A 20,969-nucleotide genomic window follows, 5' to 3' on the forward strand; every position below is an offset into this window, starting at 1 on the left:
GATAGTCATTTTGTTTACTCGTTCAGCCCTGCTGCAGGCCTCAATAAACTCTTCATAAGGTTGACGGAAGCGCCTTCTGCCAAGGTGAAAATCCTTTCCTCACGTTTAGCGCAGCTACTCCTCTTGCTACTCCAGATTCCATCAGCAGCCCCAGAAAAAACTTCCGAGAATGCTGTGTTCCTGGTGTGCCTGTCCTGGAGACAAGTGCTCTCTGGATAGCAGCGCACCGGAATCTACAGATGTGTTAGACATAAATTGTGTGTCAAGAAAGGGACTGATGGTAAGGATGCATCTCTCCGGTACTGAGCCATCGGAGCTGTATTCTGGCCTTTGTTATTTAATGTATGACATTTTACTTATGTCTCTAGGCTGTTCACTTAACATTGAAGCCGGGCCAAAAGTCTATGCAAGAAATAGTAGTTATTTACTATAATAATCTAAAAATCAAATCGTAAGCACGTGGATTTTTTATTAAAAGTGATAACCTAAGACCCTGATTTGATAACCAATTTGAGAACATTGCCAAATAAGACAGACAAATCTTGGTTGTGTGAGTGTGTTCCCTCTTCTAAGAAAGGGGAACTCTGTAGAGGTATCTGTACTGATACTTGTGCCTATTTTCTTTCAACAGGTTAAGCTGCTAATAGGTGCATATAGAGTACAGCTGCAGTGACGGAACGGAGAGTTGGGATGGAGTTATTTCCAGACCTGTTTTGGGACTCTGGCACAGCTAACACCTCCAGATTTGACGTTTCATCTGTAAATCTCTTGCAGTTTTAGGCCTGTTATCTGTTACAGGCTCTAAGACAGGACATGGTGGTTCTAATATATTATAAAATATAGATGTATTTGTGCCAGTGTTCTGAAATCTCGATGTTGTCTCCAGACTGCATAATTCAGATTTTCCACAATGTGGAATGGTATACAGGAGGATTATTTAAGAAAATTAAAAGTCTTTTTTCTAACTTGAAATTTTCTACTAGCCCTGTTGAATTTCTGTTAAAAACAATTAAGTGTGAATTTGCTGCCGCTGAAGGATGACTTTCTAACTTGGTAGGCAGATTTGAGGGAGGAGGTCTGAGCTGTTTGTAATATGCAGTTGCCACAGATCCTGAATTGGAGGTGACAACTTCATGTATTTGAAGTTATCCTTATTCTTCGAAAAGGTAATAAATCAGAATCTAAAATACAGCAAAAAAAATATAAGCCAGGACAGTATGGGGCCTAAAAGAAGATATTACTTGTGGACTTTTATGCTTGTTCTTGGAATCCATCAAGTAATTTTCAAAAGCCAGATCCTGTGCCCTTACTACGAACAGTGGGAAGCCAGCCGAGGTTTATCTGCCACACTGTGCCTCGTGTGAAGTTGTTACTGCTTCTAGGGATTCCCCACAGGTCTCTCATAGTCTCTGAAGAAATATCTGGCAAACTAAGAAGTCAAACTCAGTCTGGACTATGGAGATGTATAAAATTATTTAGTTCCTGATTGGTTTTATAATTTATAATTTTAATGAAAAATTTTCAGAATGTCATATACGGTAGACCACATACATTGTGCAGACATTTCAGAGAGCCATTTTTACTTTACATATTGCCTTTTCCTACATTGTTCTCAATAAAACACCAAATGTTGGTCTTTTTTTTTTNAAATTTTGTTTTTTTTTTTTTTTTTTTTTTTTGGTATCTCAAGTCTCAGGACTTCAAAACAAGGAGGATACTAATGTGTAATTTTTTAGCTAAATGGTGGCTGGGATTGGAATTTTTTCATCTATACTGAATCATGTATGACTGGTACTGTATCTAACTTCATAGCTTTCTAGGAAAAATGTTATGCGTTTTGCGTTAGCAGTGGTGGTGGGTCAGGAACAGTCGGAGCTAGATGGTACGTTCAAATAATGCATAAGAGAAATGGGTTTTTAAAGAAAATTTCTGTTCTCAAAATCATGCTTAAGATAGTATCAGCTTTACAAGCACGCATTAAAAGGCGATGTGCTGTTTATCCAAGAGGGAAGGCCAGGCTAGAAATCAAGTAGAAAATCTGATGAATAATTCCTTTAGAAGTTAAGGAATACACACTGGGAAGTCAGCAAGGATTAAAAAAAAAAAAAAAAACTTGTGACAGATTAAGAAACTATTAATCATGGGGAAATTGAGCGAGTTATTTTCACAGAAAGCAGGGTCAAGGAAGAAAGATAAAAGTGTGAGATTATCTGGGGTAACACAACCTTTGAGTTGTCCATCTCGACTTCTACCAGTTTTATGCCAGATGTGGTAGTAAATTACGTAAACAGTTGTGTTTACTAGGAATAGAAAGTAGAGCCACACAATTTAATACCTTTTGTTCTAAACTATAGCTTCTCTATAGTCAGATGTAAAGCACACCTGTCTACTCTGAAAGTTCTGGTTTCTTAAGGATGGAGAAGACTTGAATCATCTACAGAGTCACACTTCATTGCTTTCTTACTGGTTCTCTGATGAGGCAGCTAATTCCATCAGATACTGATAATGCTGCCACTTTGACATTTAAATAAAATGTGTACAAAGCTTGAGCCATGGTTTCTCTGGAAAACAAAGCAATTCTCAAGCAGCATCTTAGAAGGTTTACAGATTTCTTTAGTACTATAGGTCAAAACCAAAGCATTCTTCTTAGAAAGTATATACAATACAGAAAATGTAACAGCTTTATATCTAGGCCATAGGCAATCTTATCATTAAGCAGATCATCAAAAATGGGATGCATCATTGTTCAGCCAGACTGAGAAAAGCAAATAGTACACATTTTTATTTCAATTTTATCTTAACTTAAAAAAAAATTAAGGGGCACCTGGGTGGCTCAGTTGGTTAAGTATGTGCCTTTGGCTCAGGTCGTGACCTTGGGGTCCTGAGTTTGAGCCTTGCTTAGGGCTCCCTGCTCAGCGGGAGTCTGCTTGTCCCTCTCCCTCTACCCCTCCCTACCCTTAGGCCCAATCGTGCTCTTTCTCTAACAAAATTTTAAAAAATCACACTCCTTTCCGGTGCATATGGCAGAAAGGACAACATAATTGGGTTATTCAATTAATTTCTCTATAATATTCAGATCTGGTCCACTCTAATGAGTAGGGCTGTAGTAGAAAGCACATTATACATGCTTTTTTTATCTGCAACAGTATACTAAAAAGCAGCATCCAGTATCCAAACTATTCAAATGTTGATCAGCTACAGTTGTTAGGGAGTTTGGTTTCACTCTGAGAACAGGTCATTTGCATACACTGTCTTCCTAAGTCATTCCCATCTTATTCAGTGAAATGTCAGGAGGTTGCAGTTTGAAGCTCAGGTGCTTTTAGAATTGACAAGTGTTATACTGGTAGCTTTCAAAATAAGAATGTATTACTCCTGGAAAAAGGCTTAGTATCCAGAATGTGAACAGTGAAAGGACCTGATAAAGCATTTACCATGCAAGTGTAGTGTCTCAAGGAGGATGATTAGTCAAGACCAGGAAAAGGAAGGAAACATACACCAGAATTATCAAAACGTGATTTATGAAAAAGAATTTGGAAAATTTTAATATTTCATGCAGTTAATGTTTAATAGCCTAAAACTATATAAACCCCTAAAATTGTTTTAAATTTTTAAAGCTTTATTGGCCCAAATGTTGGCTAGGTAAATGCAGAGAACCACTGATGGAACCCAGTGTTCCTCCATCCTGTGCTGACTTGCAGATAATGCTCCTTTCAGACCAAATCTGGGATTTCTAAGCCTTACATCTCCCTCCAAGTACAGAAGAGCATTACTAGTAAGGTAGAAAATTGTAATTACAATGAGTCACAATCAAATAAGGACCAAATTGAAGTCGGGAAATAGTCCCCTGCCAACAACCAAAGCTCCCAAGGACCTCAGCTGGAATCTAACCCTAATACTGGGCATCAGTTTAACTTGAAAGAAAGGAATTTCCCATTACAACACACACTACCTTGCTCATATCCACCATTTTTTGCTTTCTTTGAGCTAAAAAATACATATGGCTTTAGTAAAACATGATCTTTCTCACAACGATGTCAAATTCCACGAGTAGCTCCTTATCTTGGGGACTGACCCAAAATTGCAGGCCACGTGGGGTGGTAAAAAAAAAAAAGTCCCTCTAATGGTTCCAACTTACAGGGAGTTGAAAAGGAAGTTTGTTGGTTATTCTGTTTTTTGGGGTTACTACACCATACTACTTCCATGGCAAGACTACACACCAAGGGGTAGGTAGACATCTTGATCAACAACAACAACAAAACACCTGAATGAAAAGGGAAGTTCGCCATATTCCAGATATTATTTTAACCAAAGAAAACTCCATGACGCACAATGTCAAATGTTAGGATTACTCATACATACGTAAGTTGTTTATATGGAGAAATAAATTCACAAATGAAATGAGATTTGTTTTCTGTCTTGTTTCCCCTTTGTCTTTAAAAGCATTTCTCTCACAAAAGTGACCTGAAAAAAAGATAAATTCTTTGTTAGCAAACAAATTAGTATTTATTGTATATTTTCTATTGGAAACAGAAGCTTCAGTTACAAAAGAAATAATTTGCTGGGCTAGAGTCACTGAGCAACAGACCTAAAAAATACTGAAGAACTGAATTAATATGTTGGACCTATAAAATTTTCTTCAGTAATCCACCTCTGGAATCAGTATTTTGTTGTGAGCTCCTCTAGAGATTAAGTGCCAGAAGAGTTAAATACGTTAACGTTTAAAAAGCAGTGGTTCTGGAAATGCAGTCCCCACACCAGAGCAACACCAGCTATTAGAAATGAGAACTCTCAAGCCTTCTAAATCACAAATGGTGGGTCTGCAGTCTGTGTTCTAACAAACCTACCGAGAAAACGTGAGAACCACTGTTTCGAAGGATAACCTAAAGATACCCAATTTTTAATAAGAACTTCTGCATTTTATTAACTTCTGTAAACTTAATAAAAGTATCTTCCTGAAATGACTTTTTCTGCTGACTAGAAAATCTGTAATGAAAAGCAGTTATTTTAAATAAACACTATTCACTCTTACCAAAATTAACTTCAAAATCCTAAAGTTCCAATGACAGATCCACTTGACAAGATTATAAGATCTCTGATACCCACATAATGCCACAGCTTTGATCTGTGGCGCAGCCTCTGCACATTAAAGTTTTTCCCCCTACCCACATATTTTGAGATTAAATCTTCAAATTTTATTTAAGTAAGGGGTTTACAAATATAGCAATTCGAAAATTTAATACCAACAAAAGGTCTACAGAGTATTTACAAAGTAATTTTCTACAAAAGGCGATTCTAATTTTTTAGTAATTTCCCTTGGTTGGTGGTTCTCCAATAGAAAACAGTTCACCTGGATGGCTTTTATTTTCTCATCTTTTTTTTTTTTTTTTTAAATAGGCCAATGCAGGGCTCCCATTCACGACCATGAGATCAAGACCTGAGCTGAGATCAAGTGTCAGACACTCAACCGACTGAGCCACCCATCATGACCACCCCCCTTATTTTTAAAAAATAATATCTATACCCAACGTACAGCTTGAACTCTGGACCCAGAAAGAGTCACATGCTCTACTGACTGGGCCAGCCAGGTGCCCCTACCTGGAGTGTTTTTAAAAATAAAATAATAAAAATTGCTGGATTCCAACCCCAAGTTTCTGTTCAGTAGCTGGACCTGAGAATGTGCATTCTTAAGCTCACAGATGGTCTAGGAACCAGCTTTGAGGATCACTATCCAAAGTTAATTTTCTAGAGCTGGTTAATAGAACGCAAAACACAGCTTCTCACACAATGTGCACTCACCCATCAAATCCCCTGGGATCGTGTTAAAATGGGCAGATTCGTTTGATCAGGTGTGTGTTCTGAGATTCTGCACTGCCAAGAAGCTTGGAAGGCTGATTCTCCTGGTCTCTGGGACCACACTTGTAGTAGCAAGAACAGAAGAGATGGTTTATCATCATCAGATAAAGTAGGAAAGAAATACCCTTAAAATAATACTTTCTGGATCTATTAGTATACCATCACCAGAATTCTGTCATGAAGATCGCAATGTAAATGTTTCTGTAAAATTTTGTATCTAACTTAACAAAATAGGAAAATTGTTACCTTTACAAAAGATAGAAAGCAGCAAGGAAAATATGGAGCTAGTATCCTTAGTATGGATCTGATTTTGATATTAAACCATTTTTTAGATTACACCCTTTCCAAGGAACTTAAAGACTTCTAGACTTGATCACTAAAAACCAAGAGGGGATTTCTTTTCTTTTAAAGATTGTATTTATTTATTTGATGGAGAGAGAGCGAGCCAGCCAGAGAGGGAACACAAGCAGGGGGAGTGGGAGAGGAAGAAGCAGGTTCATAGCGGAGGAGCCTGATGTGGGGCTCGATCCCCGTAACGCCAGGCATGCCCTGAGCCGAAGGCAGACGCTCAACCGCTGTGCCACCCAGGCGCCCCTCTTCTTAGTAAAGACCTGTTTAATATGTCATTTCTACTCTCAGTTCATTTTTACCCGAGGACAAATACTAACCATGAGGAAAGATGAGGGCAATCTAGAACTAAAAATAGCCTCCAACTTTGCTCAGAAAGAAGGGCAGTGACCCTGGGGATCCCTTAATACAGGCAGAGAAGCAGAGGTTTCAGCTTCTGCTATAAACTATTCACTAACATTCCACTAATTCAAAGCATGGGGACCATTACAATATATGTTCATGAAGTCAGCAGAGTCAGGATCAGGAAGTATGACTAAGATAACAAGGAATAATGTTTTAACAGACACTGACTGACCTGAAAGGAGATACAGACACCAGCATTTCCTAGTCTCTGAACTGGATTCATGCCAGAAGCCAAAATTCAGGAAGTTTCATCCATGTTTTCTTTCACCCTCCTAGGAATACAAAAAAAATCAAATTTAGCCAGTTTCAATGATCAGTAAAATGGCAGAAGTGTTAAATCATAAAGTTCTTAACAGTAATCAGTTTCCATTCAGTAAAGATTTTCCTGTGAATTCTTTTTCCTGGAGAACATCAACAGACTTAAAATTCAGTTCAATTTTATGTTTTGGCTTAAACACCACTAAATCCTAGAAGTGGAGTCTCCAAGTCTGCTAATAATTTTAAAGTATTAAGAGCCTATTTTGCTAAATCCTTCGTTTTTATTTCCATAGGCAGGCCCTCTTTTCTGCATTGTTGATCCCTCAGCACACTGCTGCTTAAAATCTTACAATCCAAAATTCTACATAGGATCCTGATCCCTACACTAATCTGCAACATTTTATTCTACTTGTACCAGGACAGGGCACATAAATATGTCTGCTGTGCTCCATCAGAAAAAGACCTACCCTAGTAACTCCTTGGGCCAAAGTTCTCCAGAGAGAGAGCACTAATGCGAATTTTTCATTGGAATACAGTTTTAGGTGTATTACACCTCATCCTTATGAAGTATATTTCTTAACATACCTGAAAGGTTAGTACAAGAGTATACAATTACAGTTTAGAAATAAGTATACAAATTGTGCTCAATTTTTTTAAACTATTAGGGTACATGACCCCCAAATACCGGAAATAACTACCCTAAATTAGTATTGTTTTCAAAACCCATTTGGATCTCAAATACACCTGAGAATTGGATGGAGTATGAACAGTGTCTCCCCCCCAAAATTTGCATGTAAAAAAATATGAACACAAAATTCTGCATGTAATTTAAGGTTATTCCAAATGATCCAATAGGACCCATGGTCCCAGTTATAAAACCTTAAATATTTTTCAAACAAGGCATGCCAAAAATCAACAAAAAATTATCTTTATATATTTCCACCTACAAGTAGCATTCTACTACACAGGATCCTTATTAGGGATCTGTCAGTAAGTAAAGTCATTAAGGCATTCTTAAACTGGTTTGGTATATATTTGTATTTCGTAATTATATTGCCCTTAGTAAAGTTAAGGCAGACAAGGAGAATGGAACGCATAAACCAAACCACACAACCGGACTATTAAAAATACGATCTCAACTTTTCAAAAATGTGAACCTGCAATTTACAAAGCATTCATTACCTTTATTGAAACCTAGAAAGGTAATCTCTAGAATTATCCAAGTTTAGTTGCCTATATTTAGTCTTTAAAAGGGTAGCTTAATATATGAATTCAGTATTCAAAATCACTAGCATTCTGTTTAAAGTGGTCTTACAAAGAAGTGGCCAGGTTTATTGTACATTGGATTACATTAGTAATCACCACTAATAAAAGAATTACAGTGAGCTACTGCATATGTACACTCATTCCATGATACTCCTAATTTGGAGTTAAAGTCTGTAAAATCCAAGAAAGTTGATACACAAAGACAGTTGATACACATATTTTCTGATGCTGAAGAACAGCTGTCTCTATCAAAGTGCTACTGTCAAATATTGGTGGTGGGGGACACCTGCCAATAATTACATTAAAAGAAAAGGTCTCCCTTTGTTGAAATCTTAAAGCATAACCGTAACAAGACTATATGATACCACTTTGGATGAAACTGGTCCATCTTTTATTTTAAGATAAAACAGGGTCAATAAAAACTGCATACAAGTTCATGGTTGATTTTACCCTCCCATGTCAAAACATAAGAATTGTTAAGAGTGAAAAACAGCTCTTCTAACCACACCCTAATTAGTCAGAAACAAAATTGTCTGACTTTTCTTAAAGAATAAAACATTAAAGATATGGAAGGCCCATTCTTAACAGTCAATTATGTAACAATGCACCTAACATTCTCCCCTCTTTGAGTTAGCAAAGGTATCCTTTTCCACTGAGTAGACAATCCTTGCATCACATATAATTTGTATTATGTAATATATAAATTACAATAGAAGTGCATTCTAAGAAAGGAATGTATAAAATACAGATTATACTTCAGCAAGCATGGAGGCTGAGCAATACTCTACAAAGCTGTTCAAATTACAACAAATTGTAAATACCCAAGAAACAGGATTTTAGCAATGGCTCATGTTGAAAATCCTTGCCAGAAATCAACGTAAAAGGTTATGATTTCCTCTGAAGTAGATTCCCATGGTATCAAACCACAGAGGAGCCACATTCTTTACTGGCATGCTCTGCAGCGGGGTTTCCCTTCTGAGGAGCATATATTCTGAAGTTTGAGGTATGGAGGTGGGAGGATATCCATGTTATTATCAAACATTACCATCAGAGAGCATATATAGACTAGAGCTCACAAGCTAATACGATTCTTTGCTTTCATGACAAAGACACAGACCACACTACTGGCCGCTAAAACAATAAATAAACCAAATGCTATTATTACAGGCAACTCACAACAGTGAAAATATCTAACATACTCCTTACTGAAGTAATTTTATTTCAATGTTAACAGATTCTCTTTAAGCAACAAAGAATATATCCTGGGGGTGCCTGGGTGGCTCAGTCGGTTAGGCGTCCAACTCTTGATTTCGGCTCAAGTCAGGAAGTGAATAATACATCCAAAAAAATTAGACCAAAAATTCAAAAGCCATCATCTCCCATTGAAATGAGTAAACACCCATAAAAGCAGCAAATCTCTAAAACAATGGACAATATTTCTACAAGTTCATCCTTTTTGATGTAATACAATTTCAACTGATGAACAAATGATATAACAGAATATAGTTCCAGTTAAATGAACAGTTAGTTGGAAGTTAGAAAGAAAAAATTTCAACATTTTAAATTTTCACGATTTTGGATTGAAAATTGGCAATAAGGGGCACCTGGGTGGCTCAGTCGGTTGGGTGTCTGACTCTTGGTTTCGGCCCGGGTTATGATCTTGGGGTCATGTGACTCAGTGTGGAGTCTGTTTCTCCCTCTGCTCCTCCCCCGCTTACACTCTCTCAAATAAAACCTTTAAAACAAACTGGCAATAAAACAAATATAGCAAACTGAAGGCTTTGACTTTTTTAATCAAACCCATGTCTCTTCTACTCACATTAGTATGCCAGACATCATAATAAAAGGTTCAATTACATAATAATTTCTATTTTCCAGCTGGTATTTTACAAAAAGCAAAGAGTCCATAATATGAACATTCCATTCTGCATTCCCAACATCATCTGGCCTTCCAGAATTCTAATCAAGATACCCATGTTTTTTTACATCATAGATTATATACAGATCAATGAGTTTTACAACAAATAGCAATGAAACCTACACAACCTAGTGAAAATCGTCCCCCTTACCCAGTTTCGCTTTCTGTAGTTTCAGTTATCTACAGTCAACAGTGGTCCAGAAGCAGATGATCCTCTTCTGACGTTTTGTCAGAAGGTCAATAATAGCCTAACGCTACTTCACCACGCCTGGACTGTTCATCTCACTTCACCTCATTGTGTAGGCATGTCACATCATCACCAGAAAGGTAAAAGTACAGTAAGACATTCTGAGAGACACCACACTTATATAACTTTTATTACTGTATACTGTCAAAATTGTTCTATTATTAGTTATTGCTGTTACTTTCCTCCTGTGCCTAATTTGTAAATTGAACACAGTTATGTACATACAGGAAAAAACATAGTTATTTTTAAGATTTGGTAATATCCACAGCTTGGGCATCCACTGGAGTTCTCCAAATGTCCCCCTTAGATAAAGTAAAAATATTTCACATAAAAATGTATCCAAATGGCCAAAAAGTGTATGAAAAGTTACTAGGGAAATGTGTATTAAAAACCACAATGATTACACCTCTACGCACTCACTATAATGGCTAAAACACACATGACTTGACAATACTGAGTGCTGGCAAGGATGCAGAGCAGAACAGAAATCATGTACACTGCTCCTGGGAGTATAAAGTAGGACAGACACTTTGGAAAAATTGTTTGCCAGTTTCTGAAAAACATACTCATCCCCTATACTCAGCAATTCCACTCCCACATATTTTCCCAAAGAAAAACGAAATGTGTGAATGACTTGTACAAGAATGTTCATAGCAGCTTTATTCATAATAACCCTGGAATCTACCCCAAGAATATTATCAATAGGACACTGGATAAAAAAACATGGCGGGGTGCCTGGGTGGCTCAGTCTTTAAGCGTCTGCCTTCAGCTCAGGGTGTGATCCCGGCGTTATGGGATCGAGTCCCACATCAGGCTCCTCCGCTGGGAGCCTGCTTCTTCCTCTCCCACTCCCCCTGCTTGTGTTCCCTCTCTCGCTGGCTGTCTCTGTCAAATAAATAAATAAATAAAATCTTAAAAAAAAAACTGGAATATTCACTTGATGGTACACTAGGCAGCAATAACAGAACTGCTGACATATGCAACAACACAGATGAATCTCAAAAACACTGTAGAATGAAAGAAGCCAGAGGCAAAGAGTATACATTCTATGATTCCACTTACATTTTTCAGAAAAAGGCAAAACTAATCTGTGGTGATCAAAATAAAACAGTGGTTGCTCTGATGCAGGATGTACTGACAGGAAAGGAGCCCCTAAGATAGGAGGTTTATGAAAAATGAGGCTGTCAAACCAAACAAAACTCACAAATTTAAGTGACAGGCTATTCCAAATTTTTAAAAAGCAGGATTTTAAGGTTGGTTTTTTTCCAAGATTATTTAAGTAACCTCTGCACTCAACATGGGGTCCAAACTCATGACCCCGAGATCAAGAGTCACACATCCCATGGACTGGGCCAGCCAGGCACCCCGGGATTTAATTTGTTTTAAATTAAAGAATCAGAAACAGATCAACTCAAAATTAAGAAATACATAAAATAAGGTCTTGTTTGAGTAAACAGGTAAGAATCATTTATAAATACTATTAAGTAACACTGAAATCTAGAAAATATTAAAGAAAAAATAAAGATTTATGTTTTTCAGGAAAAGTTTACTGATATATATGATATATGTATATATATATATCATATATATAAATATAAATATATGTGTAGTCTTTTTCTCCAAAGGTCATTCATATGAAATCTAATAAAGTACAAATTGATGACTTTTATCAGACATAATTAATGACTTCTAAGAAAGGTTATAACTAACTCAGTTTCAAGGTCCCAGACCTGTATATATTTTGCAAGGCAGTGGTAGGATCAGCAATGGCTTGTGACTGAAAGACAACACTGAAAAATTTCAAACTTAATTTCGTCCCCAAATTCCTACAAAGGCACTTCAATCAGAAAAAGAATGAATGAATGAATGAATGAATGAATGAATGAATGAATGAAAGAAGCAGCATTATCTTCCTGTGATCACTTAAGATTTCTCAAGCACCCCTCCCCCAAAAGCCAAAGAAAACATATCCTTGATCATTGCCTAATCAGGGTTAAGTTCTTTATGTGCTTTATTTCAAGTAAATTATTATTTAATATATCAACCATGTTCATATATATAATGAAAAAGCACTGGAAATGAATTAGCAAATAATACTCAAGTTTATTTTTCAACATATATGTAAAACCACACAAAATAACAACTACTATTACCTACTTTGAAGAGAATAAATCAACTTAGTAACACTTCCTGCAGAATCCACTGCATGGTGAAAGGGGAACCCTCCTACGCTGCTGCAGCCTCTCCGGAAAACAGTATGGATTTTCCTTAAAAAGTTGAAAATAGAGCTACCCTATGACCATGCAATTGCACTAGTGGGTTATTTACCCAAAGACACAAATGTAGTGACCTGAAAGGCCACCTGCACCCCAATGTTTATAGCAGCAATGTTCACAATAGCCAAACTATGGAAAGAGCCCAGATGTCCATCCACAGATGAATGGAGAAAGATGTGGCATATATATACAGTGGAATATTACTCAGCCATCAAAAAAAATGAAATCTTGCCATTTGCAATGACGCGGATGGAACTAGAGGGTATTATGCTAAGTGAAATAAGTCAATCAGTGAAAGATAATTATCAAATGATCTCACTGGTAAGTGGAATTTAAGAAACAAGGCAGAGTATCATAGGGGAAGAGATGAAAAATGAAACAAGACAAAACCAGAGAGGGAGACAAACCATAAGACACTCTTTAATCTTAGGAAACAAACTGAGGGTTACTGGAGCGAAGGGGGTGGGAGGATGGGGTGGCTGGGTGATGTGTTGTGGTGAGCTCTGGGTGTTGTGTAAGACTGATGAATCACAGACCTGTAGCCCCAAAACAAATAATACATTATATATTAATTTTAAAAATTAAAAAAATACATCGTAAAAAAAAAACTAAAAAAAGAATCCACCGCATGTTAATATACTGTTAATTATATAATTATAAAATACCAAATGTTACACTGGGGAGAAATTAAACATCATGCAAGTATAATCTGCACTGTTATCTGTTATCTATTTAAATTTATTCAAATACAGGGTAGAAACAGGTGTTAAACTAAATCAGTGATGAAAATACTTTGTCCTGGACACAAGATGCCAACACACATTCTAAAAAAGGGATTGATAAGTTTAAAAACAGGCGAGTTAAAAAATTTGGTCACTGGGGGGGCTCAATGGGTTAAGCCTCTGACTCTTGGTTTCAGCTCCGGTCATAATCTCAAAGTCCCACGATTGAACCCTGTGTCAGGATAAGCGCAGCAGAGTCTGCTGGAGATTCTCTCCCTCTCCCTCTGCCCCTCCCCCAACTCGCACACGTTCTAAATAATGAATAAATAAATAAAATCTTTTTAAAAATTTGGTCACATTTTTAAAATGTGCAAAATTTCCTGTTTGATTACTACTGGGTTTGAGAAATTAGGCTGCAGAAACAACAGAAAACACAAAAACAAGGCATTAAAAAAAAAGTCATAAATTTCATTCTCAAACATTTTGTGCCTCTGCATCATTTGTAAACGCAACATACTCCCAATCAGCAAAAGCTCCAGATGCACTGCACTGAATCTCATCAGAGCAAGAGGACTTCATGCTTCCCCTTGGCAAGGAGTCACGGGATCTGAGTGGTGAACCTCAGAATTCCCTGCAGTCCCTTTTTTAAAAAAATTTTTGAGAGAGAGAGCATGAGCAGTAGGGAGAGGCAGAGAGAGAGGGAGAAGCAGACTCCCCACCAAACAGGGAGCCGGACGCAGGGTTCGATCATAGGACCCTGAGATCATGACCTGAGCCGAAGGCAGATGCTTAACCGACTGAGCCACCCAGGTGCCCCCTGCAGTCCCTTTTTAAAACCGTTTATGCTACTTATGAACTATTCCCCATTTTCAGTCATCATCAGGGTTTGTTAAACATTCCCAGTAATTTTGCATTCATTACATTCAATTTTGGAGACAAAACTGTGTGGTATAAAATCTCCTTTGTGTTCTGCTAATAACTTCCAGTACGATCTTCGAAAAACAGCCTGTTCGCTGATTCAACAAACTGCAGTAAGCACCTGTACGAGAATCCTTTTGCCTTAGGGAATTCATAATATCCCTCAATAAGTCAGAGGGCCAAGAATTGTCTATTAGGTAAGACTCATTTAATTCTAACAGAAATTTTAACTGAAAATGTTCACATACTAATAGCCACCACTACTGTAGCAAAAAACAAAAGAATACGCAGGCTTTTAAACAGACTTCCCAGTAAAAAGTCTGGAAAGGAAGGCACAAAATACAGGGGCATATTCCAACTAAGAAAAAAAAAAAGTTGAAATAAATATGGAGTTTTGACCATTCTAAATTGTGTGAGATATTCTACTGAAAAACAAGAAACTTCAAACGTAACAAGGTTAAAAATCAGACAAGTTTCTCATTTCCCAAGGGTCATTTCCTTCCTTCATTTCAGTGGGTTCTACAGGCAACCTCTCTTTGTAACTTGGAGGGTACACTGTTCCCCAAGCTTTCATCAACATATGTAGACGTATTTTATGACCATTAATGCTACATTCATTTATTCTCTCTCCCCTCTTTTGCTCTCTCTACTCTTATCTCTTTATATTATCAATAATCTCTGAAGACCAAGCCACCATTACCTTTCACCTCTCCTTACCAGTCTAATTGGCCTGCCTTTTATTCTGGCTCACTTTCAGTCAAGTCTCCATGAGTAGCTAAAATTCTTTTCTAATACATAAACTAGATCATGTCACTACCTGGCCCAAGCCTTCATGATGATTTCTCATCAAGAAAAAAACCTCAACTATTTACTATGGCATATACCGCTCTACACCTTGCATTCTCAATGAGGCAGTACTGCCCTCAAGAGAGATATTAGTTGAAGGTGGGAGCAGGGGAGAGCAAAAAATCTCTTTTAATGCTTAAAAGCATAGAGATAACAGATATATTTATAGTATACATAAACAGCTGAGTTAAAATTTCATGAAAGGGGTTCAAAAAAATTTCATGGGGGTCACGGGGAGGAGTCAATTAAGAAAAAAAAAGGTTAAGAAAGACCCTTGGCTTGTTCACTTAATTCCAGCTTCAAAAGACATTTTCCTATTCCATGCTATAAATGATAAACCCCTCAGCTTGAACTGGTTCACCTTCAACACCTCCAACGTTGCAAGTCCCCTCCTTCCGATTATTCAGGTATCAATCAGCTCAAGTGTCTCCTAGAGAAGCCTCCCCTGACCATCCTAGCTAAAATGGACACATCCGTTTCCCCAGCCCAGCTGTACCCCGGTGTTTATTAGAAGAGTCAGTAAGAATAGTCCCTAGTACTGCTATAGTATGTGCTCAATAAATACTTCCTAAGAAGTCTAATAACTACAGTATGTGGTGAAACAAAACTGTATTTATTCTCCAGTCATACCTTGGAGAGTTGATACTTCACAATTCATGAATACTAAAGAATATAGGTGAAATAAATGACCTCTGACGAAGGAGATTTCAGTTCTGCAGACTGCTCATTCAAGTCCTTGGGCAAACAATGTATACATTATTGTTTAAAGTTACTATCTGAAGATATAATTTTTTTAATTAAAAAATCATTTTGCTACAAAGTCTTCGAACTTACATAATAATTCACTGAATAAAAACCACAATTCCTTGGGAATGCATACAAGTGTCTTTTAATTTTTTTACTAATTCTAAGTAGAGCTAATCTAAAATATAGCTTAGAGCCTCCATCCTTTCTGGTTTGTAAATGAAGTATCTACCTCCCTCCAGTACTTCCAAATAATATAAGATTTGAAATTCAAAGTGATAATGTAATATGAACACCAAAGATGGGAATTCTTCTAGAAAAGTTTATGGTTCTTCCTATTCTTGCTATTTAAGAAATGAAATCCAAGTTAGCTTTTTGGGCACAAGAAAGTTAATGGAGAACTGTAGAAATTTTTTAAATGAAAAATTTCTGAATTTGAGTCTAATGCCCTCCTTTTCTATCACAAAAAAACTAAGCCATTATTAAGTTCAGTGTTAATACCTCTCATAAGGCAAACTGTTAATGTTCACCATGTCATTCAAAACATCTAACATACTGGGGCACTTGGGTGGCTCATCCAACTCGGTTTTGGCTCGGGTCATGATCTCAGGGTTGTGAGATCGAGCCCCATATTGGGCTCTATGCTCAGCAAGGTATCGCTTGAGATTCTCTCTCTCCTTCTGCCCCTACTTCCCCACCCCCTGCTCTTTTGCTCTCCCTCTAAAATAAATATTTCTAAAAAATCTAACCTATTGATAACTCTCTCGAAGACAATACAGTTTTTTAATTAAACAGACAACTACTTAATGTAATCTAATATTTAAAGCACAAGACTTTAGGTGTCTAATTCCCAGAATTCTTATTAGCCAGCTTTAGACTTCAAAGCTCTTCCAAGTGCGATGACGTAATTTCTATTCTAAAACGTCTGTTAACCTGCAACAATCCCATCAGTTTTTCTTAATCTCTGACCTTTACTGACTTTATGCATTTGGCTGGGGACTGCAGGGAATAAAGTTAAATTCTCATTGTCTTCAGTTAGGATAGGGAACATCTAAAAAAAAAAACCTTTAAAAATATACATACCCAGTGACCAAGCAATCTACCTGGTAGAAATTTTATACTATATATACACTCAAAAACATGTTCATAATACATGCCCAAAGACACAGTTTAGAGCATATAACGGGGGTGGGGTTGGGGGGGTAGAGGAAACATCAATTAATCACTGACCAAAAAAGATCTGGAACATACCTAACAATGACCCAGCAACAGGTGTAAAAATAAGGTGTCTCTCTCTCTCTCATATGCACTTATTTGGAACAATAGCCAAAACAGAATATTGTGAGGAAATAAGTAAATGGCAAGTGTGTACAGTGTCCTTGCACATGTATTAAGAATGTATACAAATATGTCTGTGAGTGCACAGAAACTTCTGGAAGGATACACAAGAAATTAGTAACAATGAATACACCAGGACAGAGAAGCTGGGTGACTGGCAGACACTGTATAGAAAAATTTACTTTCACTACATAGCACATTTCCATGTTTGCATACCAGATGCATATTATTATTCAAATAATTCAAAAATATACTGAGTAGTTTATGTATCAATAGTATTTGAAGGCTAGTTGATTTTTTTTAGGTGTTAATACTTTAAAGTACAATAGTGTGCTAACGATTATTTCTAGATCTCAAACAAGTATTTGAATGATGGCTATAATATAGGGCTTACTAAGGTAATTCAAACTTAAGTTTGAAGAGTGAGACAATAGGTTTCCACATTTCCCTATGCTGACCACTGACCAAATATGAATGAATCGAATCATCTTTAGTAAATGTCCACTTTTTTAACAGGTTTGTTTCTGTAACTAATACACACAACTGCAGTATTTATGGATTAAATTTATTCCAGTATGAGACTCAGTTCACCAAGCCCTTCAAAATCTATCTAAACAGCTCCATCTACACATAAATGGTTAGGGGATATCATAACCCCCTAACCTATATAAATTTTGCACTGGTGAACTATTTGTCTCATACTTTCATTTACCAATTATTGCCGACTTTGTTGACGACAAAATTCTCAAGTCAAGACCTTTTCCTAAGCATCACAACTTTTCATGCTGAAAATACTAGATGTCACAAGAACCTGAAGTCTTCCATCCTGACCTACTGCTCTATTCTTCGGAAGTTGGCGGCACCAAAGTCATCACCATTTGGTTAAAAGCTAGTCATCCTTGCTTTCTTCCACATAACGGCCAATTAACCAACAAGCCCTGACCATTTCATAATTAATTAGGGTCTTGACTTATATTATTTATTACCAATCCAAATACCATATAAAAACTGGTTTCCTTGCCTGCAGTCTGAATTACTACAAAAGCACCCTTCCCACAATGTAGTTAACTTTACTAAAATACAAACCTGATCAGCATCATTCTCTGGCCAAAAAACTTCCAACGTATCTTACCCATGAAATGAGATCTGATTAGTTTTCTACTCTCATTTTGGATTACTACCAGCTTCATGCACATTTATCAGATCCCAGTCTTTGTTCATAATTGGGTGTTCTTTGATTGCACCTGCTCCCAAAGACAAGCTATAACTCATCTTGAAGATGATACTTTGGCACTTCTAACTCCCCAAATCCTTGGACACGCTCATTAAGATAAATAATTCTCCCCCTTTTGTTCTGAATGGTCCTTTAAATCTCCCATGCCTAAGCAAGAACATTCTCCTCATCCTTCCCAATTAGTTTTTCTCCTACTCATTTCTCTCCTCCAAACTCTCTGTAACACTTAATTTTGGAAAACAGATCTCACAGGTAGTAAGTGAAGTCACCCAAGTATACCAAGCACCGCCACTGAGCTGAACACACAGCAGGCAATTATTTTTTTTTAAAACGGGTAATGGAATACGTGATAACCCTACTGCATATGATGCTCCAAGTCAATCACTACAAAATGCATTTTTATTGATAACAAGATTCCAAGACTTATTTTATATTCATGTTCCTTTCTTGAATTTTTCCTTTCTTCTGCCTGCCTCCCAAGTCATGTAAATGTAACCTAAGTCTCAAATTATTCAAAGGTGCTGCCCCTACTGATGTTTACCATCCTCTTTTCCCTTAGGTCTTTTCTTCATCGCTGTATCATAATTATCGTACCATATTCCAACCTCTGCCACTGGAGCTTGGAATTGTTCAACAACAGGAACACCTTGTATCTACCACGCATTGGCTGCCTTAAGTCTTAAACGTAGCAAATACTTAATGAATGGAACTGATGTTCCATGTCAAGAATACCTACTATGGAATTAGTGATTCATGACCTATGACCACTTCTATTTTATACTAACCTAGGCTCCTTCCAAATATAACAATGATATAATTCTTTTTTTTGTTTTTAAAAAAAAATTTTTTTTTAAGATTTTATTTATTTATTCAACAGAGATAGAGACAGCCAGGGAGAGAAGGAACACAAGCAGGGGGAGTGGGAGAAGAAGAAGCAGGCTCATAGCGGAAGAGCCTGATGTGGGGCTCGATCCCATAACGCCGGGATCATGCCCTGAGCCGAAGGCAGACGCTTAACCGCTGTGCCACCCAGGCGCCCCAACAATGATATAATTCTTAACAATTCATTCATAGGCCTTACCCATTTTTGAAAAACCATTTATTGACCAAATACATGTTAGCATATATTCAATTATGACAACAATGCATACATTAAATTAGCATTTTAATACCTAAGTTATGTTTAATGATGTGATAAAATTCTAGAAAACAAAAAACTCATCGTACTAGCACCCATGCTATTGTGTGTGCATATATTCAAGCACTATCCAAAAGAAAATAACTATTAAAGAACAAACAAGAAAGGAATAGTTGCTTGCCAAATTCTCAAGTGTTCATTTAATGATGATCCAGCCAAGAGCACATACAATCCAGAAGAGCATGGAGGCTCTATCAGGTACAGTTTTGCTGCAGCTGTTCTAGACAGCAACATAGCAACATAGCAACAGCTCAGATTGGAGCAGAAAAAAGTGAGCCTCCAGGAAGAATCCTGGGATGAGGAGGGGAGCTAACGATAGGATGATGAGCATGAGAAATTAATGAAATGGTAAAGACACTGAATGGTGGGGAAAAAATTTATGAAAAACGTACACAAATTAGTTCAAACAGCAATTACTGGTCTTAAAAACCTATTCTCTTTCCACACTATTGAGTAGAAAGAAAATTTAACTATGGTTCAAATAAATATTAAAATACACTTAAGGGCACCTGGGTGGCTCACTCAGTTAAGAATCTGACTCTTGATCGCAGCTCAGGTCTTGATCTCAGGGTTGTGAATTCAAGCCTGGGACTGGGCTTCTTTTTAAAAAACAAAAATCAAAAAACATACACACACACTCATATTTCATACAGTACATATTAGCTATACCGAAAAAATTACATTCTAACTTTGGCCAACCTGAGTTGACTCAATTTATTTGTCCTCCTTGTAGACGTTAGATGACATGTACCACTGTAACATGTTGATTATTAACTGAAGTTGTACCATAATGTAAACTGGAAAACTTTTAAATCATTCCCAAATACTGCACTTACACATCTGTCTCCCAACTTTTCAACAGCTCTGAAGTCGAGGAGGAAAGAAATGGTAAAACAGAAAATTGTTTTGTTTAGGTCCCCAGACTCAGTGGCATTCCCTTTCTTCCTAATTTATATTAATTTGCATTTACTATAAAATACATGAAAGATAAAAACCAAAATGCAGTAACTCAGTAATGTCCACTATTTTAAGAAAAACGTTAATCTTCTTAGAAATATTTCAAATCGTTGTAAAGGCAATTCAGAAAAGCAAATAATGCCTCTTTGATAGGTAATTTTTAAAATCCCTATAATCCATCAAAATGAATAGTAATGTGTTAACTCAAAGACCATGATTAGGGAATGGAAGAGAACTGGCAGCCTTTAAGAACCCCTTTAGAGTATTGGAATAATTACCCACTCTTAAACAGAAATTGTTAATGAAAGACCAAGTGAGATAAAGTTTCTTCAAACTTTGTATTATATGCCTTTTCTCTCCCAATATTTGTACAGAATAGTTTTCCAAGCTTTTTGATACAATACCTGAGTTATGTATCAAAGCCGCTGAGAGGACTAGGTG

At 36.9% G+C, this 20,969-nt stretch overlaps 1 protein-coding gene and 1 long non-coding RNA gene across 5 annotated transcripts in view; one reads left to right on the plus strand and one right to left on the minus strand.

Moving 5' to 3' along the window:
- Positions 1 to 2,165, plus strand: part of MPHOSPH8 (M-phase phosphoprotein 8) — a 56,269-nt gene extending 54,104 nt beyond the window's left edge. The window contains exons 13-14 of one of the 3 annotated variants that reach the window (XR_004626661.1): positions 1 to 280; positions 632 to 2,165. Coding sequence is in view for 2 of the 3 variants with exons in the window: in XM_034664941.1 (XP_034520832.1) it covers positions 1 to 219 (219 nt within the window). In the remaining variant the exon portion in view is untranslated. The other 2 variants (XM_011232900.3, XM_034664941.1) reach the window with 2 other exon arrangements.
- The window catches only part of LOC117803061, a 27,648-nt gene continuing 8,334 nt past the window's right edge, over positions 1,656 to 20,969 (minus strand). The window contains exons 1-4 of one of the 2 annotated variants that reach the window (XR_004626662.1): positions 7,332 to 11,126; positions 6,779 to 6,878; positions 5,797 to 5,915; positions 1,656 to 4,461 (exon numbers count right to left, since the gene is read on the minus strand). This is a non-coding gene — a long non-coding RNA (uncharacterized LOC117803061). Of the gene's footprint in view, positions 4,462 to 5,796; positions 5,916 to 6,778; positions 6,879 to 7,331; positions 11,127 to 20,969 lie in introns of those variants that run through there. The other variant, XR_004626663.1, reaches the window with a different exon arrangement.

Source organism: Ailuropoda melanoleuca, chromosome 7, assembly GCF_002007445.2.
Source record: "Ailuropoda melanoleuca isolate Jingjing chromosome 7, ASM200744v2, whole genome shotgun sequence".
In the NCBI taxonomy this organism is placed as follows: domain Eukaryota; kingdom Metazoa; phylum Chordata; class Mammalia; order Carnivora; family Ursidae; genus Ailuropoda; species Ailuropoda melanoleuca.